This window comes from Dipteris shenzhenensis, chromosome 17 (genome assembly GCF_047967505.1).
Source record: "Dipteris shenzhenensis isolate YYH24624 ecotype China chromosome 17, Dip_SZ_1.0, whole genome shotgun sequence".
In the NCBI taxonomy this organism is placed as follows: domain Eukaryota; kingdom Viridiplantae; phylum Streptophyta; class Polypodiopsida; order Gleicheniales; family Dipteridaceae; genus Dipteris; species Dipteris shenzhenensis.
In genome coordinates, this window is record NC_141612.1 from 51,052,077 (window position 1) to 51,057,802 (window position 5,726).

General features: G+C 43.0%; 1 protein-coding gene across 1 annotated transcript; it reads left to right on the forward strand.

Annotated features, from left to right (window-relative positions):
• Positions 1 to 667: 667 nt before the first annotated feature.
• Positions 668 to 3,842, forward strand: LOC147892261 (basic helix-loop-helix protein A-like; the record flags this gene model as incomplete). The annotated part of the gene is made up of 9 exons (XM_087388594.1): positions 668 to 747; positions 964 to 1,218; positions 1,299 to 1,395; positions 1,525 to 1,539; positions 1,663 to 1,719; positions 1,922 to 2,068; positions 2,152 to 2,344; positions 2,477 to 2,883; positions 3,172 to 3,842. Coding segments are annotated over 9 exons (1,686 nt in total), but the record flags the coding sequence as incomplete, so codon positions are not given.
• Positions 3,843 to 5,726: the final 1,884 nt, after the last annotated feature.

A 5,726-nucleotide genomic window follows, 5' to 3' on the forward strand; every position in this document is an offset into this window, starting at 1 on the left:
CGCTCAGGCTCATACGACACTCCTAGCTCAGCAAGCGTCGTAGTTCTGAAGGTCGTCTAATCGCAAGTCTGCAATCTTTCCGTTTTAGCGCAATAGCTGCCACTGACATTGCAATTCAGTTTGTGCAGATTGTAGCTGGCTTCCTTTCGAATCTCGACAATATTAAGAACTAACTTCTTATGCGGAAAGTTTCGTCGAAGAGTTGGTGAGCCTGTTTAATTTGCTTGGCGGCACGATGCTCTGAAATTTTCTCAAGCCCTATCCCTATGGAATTTTTCATGTAAAGCTAGAAGTACAATCGAGGGATTACAACTAATTCTCAAGGACTCTCGCAATGCCACTCTTCATTTGAAGCCAATGGTAGAACTGAAGGATTACTCGAAGTTGGACGTTTCGCCTGTTTCTAGAGATCTTGATATTTGCTTTCCAAGATCGACAAATGAATGCAGTTACTGGAGAGAGCAACTTAAAACACAGCAATTGGATTTCTAGTTAGAGGGTTTGCCGGAGAGACCCTATTAGAACCGTGAATTGGACTTTGGTTTCGTCTAACTCGGATCTGTTGATTGCAGCTAAGGCTTCCATGCTAGTCAACCTGTAACAATCTACTTTGATGGAAGAACATCGATTAAAGGGTCAAGGCCTCGTTGGCAATGCCTATTGCTGCTTGCAGCAACAACTCCGAGAAGCTGTACAAAGCTTGCAATGGACATACGGAATTTTTTGGAGAGTATGCCACCGAGAGAAGTACGTGTTAGCTCGCATTTCCAAATCTTTATGTAGACGAACTGTGTAGGGTCTACGAGATCGTGAAAATTGAGATTGAATATTCTGTGGGAAAGGCTTTTAGTGCGCACTGAAGAAGACTATCTTATCCCTGTTATGTCACAATTTGTTTCCGTGTTTCCTTGTTATTGTTTTCTCAATGAGGGGATGGGGTGCCTATTGAATTGCTGGACGCAGGTTGCTCGCTTGGAATACTGGATTCTACAATGGAGGCATTAAGACAAGGAAGACTGTCACTCCACATGAGTTGAGCTCAGAAGAGCTCTCCCTCCAGAGGACAAACCAGTTGAGGGAACTTTACGATACGCTATCTTGTGGGGAGAGCAACGTCTCGGTTTATCGTCCATGCGCTGCTCTATCACCTGAAGATTTGACAGATACAGAGTGGTTTTACTTACTGTGCATGTCTTTCACATTTCCATCTGGCACTGGGTAATATTACAACATCACCATAGATGTAAAACTCAAGCCCTTGCCTTAGGGCTAATACATGGGAATGTCGTTGTATGTAGATTGCCTGGGAGGGCAGCAAGCAGAAACAGCTACGTCTGGCTCTCTAATGCCTGTGAGGCTGATGATAATACGTTTATGCGTGCTCTCCTTGCTAAGGTTGCTTATTCATCCATACCTTGAGTTGATGCCATGGAATCATCAATATTTGAGAGCATACGATTCGCAGGCTCATCATTACTGACATGATTAAATTGAACTGTTCAATGACTCCTGGAGATCGTCCAGACAGCCAAGATTCAGGTACTGTACGCTGCTTGTATGGGAACTCATAACTTGAGGTTTGTCCCAAGCACAAATTGACCTTTCTCGTACTTGGTCATTCTGTTGATTAAAAGGTAAGGGCTCCTGATTGTTTTTTGACAGACGGTAATCTGCATTCCAGTTGCTGAAGGAGTGCTGGAGCTAGCGACAACAGAGTCTGTAAGCTTTTGAATAAAACATATAAGCAACCCAATGATGGATTCATGGCATGCATGCAACATGATGTGATTTCTTTGGACATGAAATCTGTTCAGTTCTTTGCTTATGTTTCAGAAAAGTGCAATGCATACCGACTTTCAGTTTAATCATCCAAAGACTAGCAGCACGAACAATAACTTCAATAATGTAGGGGCTGTGGCAGGTTAGCGAAGATGCTGCGTTAATAGAGCACATGCGGGGATTTTTCGCTGAGCAGTGTAAACCTGCATGCTCAGAGCACGCCACGTCTAATCCTCAAAACGTAGAAATGAGAGATCAGCAGCTCATGGATATCTGCGTCCACAAACACGTAAGCTGTAGTTTGGATTGATGACTATACTTGCTTTCTAACAGAGTTTCTGTAAACATTGTGTATTCTCCTGAGTTTGGCAGGACTCAAAGGTTTCTCAGGACTTCAAGCTCGATCAATGTAAAGCGACTGATGTCAATGATCCGATGTTACTCGATATAGCAGAAAACGATGATTGGATTGGCTCACCCGCAGACGCCGCACGGAATCATGTTTTAGAATTTCAGCTGCTCGATCACAGTTCAGAGAGAGTTTCGCCTTTGGGTTGTGATCAGGGTAACGTCCAGCAGGCTCTAAGAATTCCTACTCTAGAAACTCAATTTTCACACAGCATGCTGCTACATGGTTTGAAGCAGACCCAAGCTTTGTGTGTTGATCAAAATCTGATACAGTCAAGTGACACTCCAGAGCTGCATATACGTAAACGAATGTTGCCGTTCTCACCCAAGCAAGGTGTCTTACATCCTGAGGAGTCGAGTAAGAATAGCGCCGTAAGGGAAACCAACATGCTAACAAAGACCACTAGTGCTTTCGTCAAATGGAGGAGAGAGAACAACACTCGAGACAGGCCAAAAGCCCACGAGCAGATGTTAAAGAGGCTACTGTTGCATGTGACAAACCTCTACACATTTAGTGAGGGTCCGATAGGACTCGAACGCAAAGAGGGAGCAGACACTGCTCAAAGACAGACAGGAACAAGTAATACTGGCCAAGAGGAAGTGGGGATAAGTCATGTTATGGCAGAGCGCCGGCGTAGAGAAAGGTTGAACGATCGGTTTATAGTCTTGAGGAAACTGGTTCCATTTGTGACGAAGGTAGAAAGTCTTATATTTTTGAAAAAACGGACTCTCTCTCTCTCTCTCTCTCAGTCACACTCACACACACACACACACTTTTTTTTGTGTGGAAAAACACTCTCTCTCTCACACACACACATACACACACTCTCTCTTTCTCTCTCTCTCTCACACACACGCGCGCGGGCGCGCGCGCACACACACACTGTGCACACTCACTCGCACGCATGCACGCTTTTATATGCAGACCTCGTTGGTGGATAGTTACATTGGAGGACTTCATGGAATTATGAGAAAAAATCGCAGGTGGACAAGGCATCGATATTGGGTGATGCAATCGAGTACCTGAAGCAGCTGCAAGAAAAAGTGCGAGAATTGGAGGAAGAGAAGGGGCAGTGGAGGAAGAAACGGAGGCAAGGCCATTTGTGTATGGGGGGAACGTCGCAGGAGGTAACAGTGAAGTTGGCCGGCGAGGTTAACCAACGACAGATGACGCAGGACCGTGCGGTTGTTATGATAGAGGTAAAGTGCGCCGAGAGGAGGGACGATCTACTCTTGGAGCTACTGCAAGCTTTGAAGGAACTCCATCTCCATGTTTACTCCTGCTGCTCTTCCTTCGGTAGCCATGGCGGCTTCCACTCTATAATCAAAGCCAACCAGGTACTGCAAAACCCTCCCCTTGACATGCCACACATTATATTCTCTTTCATTTATGCAATTTGTGTCACGCTTCGCAAATAAAAGGCTGTGACATATCACGAGTCACACCCCTCCTCTCTTCAACACGACATGCCGATTGTCAGATCTGTTCTTCTTCACCGCAAGCATCACGCTTCGTCTCTGTCGCGCACAGGTCGAAGCAACCTGGCTGTCAACCTTTAGTTACCTTGACCTCTACTTCTCTTAGTCCAACAACGTAATGAGAATACTCATAAATTGGTTTCTCCAAATCACAGACTCTATCTTTCGTTACTAGCTTTAGCACTACGACTATCCAAATCAACATTGCAAAGAAAAAAACGCATGTCATTGGTTTTCCAACGACGCACAAAGTGCATCTTTGCATTGCGTCCGTGCAAAAAATATAATATTCCACCTAGCAAAATGAGAATGACTGATTTGTTGGGTCATTTATTCTGAGCTCTATAGAGTGCAAAGGTGGATGTAGCATATGTGGAGGACAAGCTGCGTGACGTAGTTGGAGATCGAGGCAACAAGAGAAAATGAGGACACTTTGTTATAACCGTAGAGACAATACTAAGAATACTCTTCCCACAGCCATATACGGCCAAATTGATGAGGGAATGGATATTTTTCATCACACAAAGATGTTGCTAGTATTTTTTGTTATAAAAGGGCAATGCCTCTTGGTTTACTCTTGATTTATTAATTCTTAAGGTTGGTGGGATCATGGCAAGGAGTAACACTACAGGGGAGGAAGAGAGAGAGAGAGAGAGAGAGGTTTTTGGCCCTTCAAAGGTCCTAAGGGATGAACTTGATTAGTTTGTGCTAATCAGCTACATCTCACTTTTGCAATGCATTTGGTTAAGTTGACTATTTATTTAGTGTTTAATGTTAGGATTAGTCTCGGATTAGTGATGGTTTAGGCCATTGTAATGAGTTTTAGGTTCAGTTTTTTGTCTCTTTATGGAGATCATCTTAAATGAGTGTCCCTTTGTCTCCATCAACTTTTTGGTCTTACATGAGAGGAAGTGAATTATTTTGTCATTTACCTTGTATGACACCACCTTTATTAAAAGCATGTGATATTATTTAAATGAGGGACTCTTGCCAAAATCACCAAGTCCCCACTCATATTTAATGGCCCATTCCCTCTTTCATCTCTTTTCTCTCCTTTCTTTTCACTCATTTACCTTTCCCCATATTCATTCACCTTTACTTTCATTCCAATTTAAACCTTTCCTTTTTCTTTTACAAGCTATTGGAAAATTTTATTATAATATTTATAGCTACTTAACATGTTTTCTAAATGGGGACTCAATGATTGTGCCACCTTGTGAAAGCAAGTCCATAGTGGTGAGTTCAACATAGATACCTCTCAAAAACACCACAATCAACAAATCTACAAACCATAATGGGTCAATATTTGCTTGGGTGTAGCCAATCGCAGAATATTCTCAGGCCATTTTGGGGCCGCAACGCGATGCGCTCTTGGGTAAGATTTTGAATTTTGCGTGGACCCGCGCTCTCGCTAAAACATTGGCTTAGTAATGAGATGCAATCTATCTGTTTTGAGCACCGCAGAGCTCGACACACAACTCTACACTACATCGTGCATCTCTACACTACTTCGTGTAGCATAGTCTCTAACCGTCTCTGACCTAATCACCTATCATCGCGTAGCCTTTTGCTGTAGCTTCGCGCAGTGCAGTATTTGACTTGACCTCCCTTATGACATTGTCCCGTACTGTTGGTTCAATGGATCTTCCCATGTTGCCTTGCATTGGCTCACCTTGTTAGTAGCTCAAATGTAAACCCAAAACCTGCAATTTATTGCAGGCTAGAACTAAGCAATGCTCTAAATGGTTAATGTGCATATATTATGTAGCACACTACAACAACATAACATATAATTTCAATACACAAAGATGGGGCACAACATGTATGCACTATACAACACTATCTGTGCTATACAAGGCTATACAACCCACAAAATCTACTATGTAGCGCACAATTTGAGTGCACACATAGATGTGGAGCTATGTATACTATATAGCTCACTGTTTGTGCTACTCAAACCTATATAGCAGATAATTTCAATATATATAGACACAGCATGTGCACAATGTATGCTCTATAGCACACTATTTGTGCTATTCAGCCCACAAGTCCTACCTTAG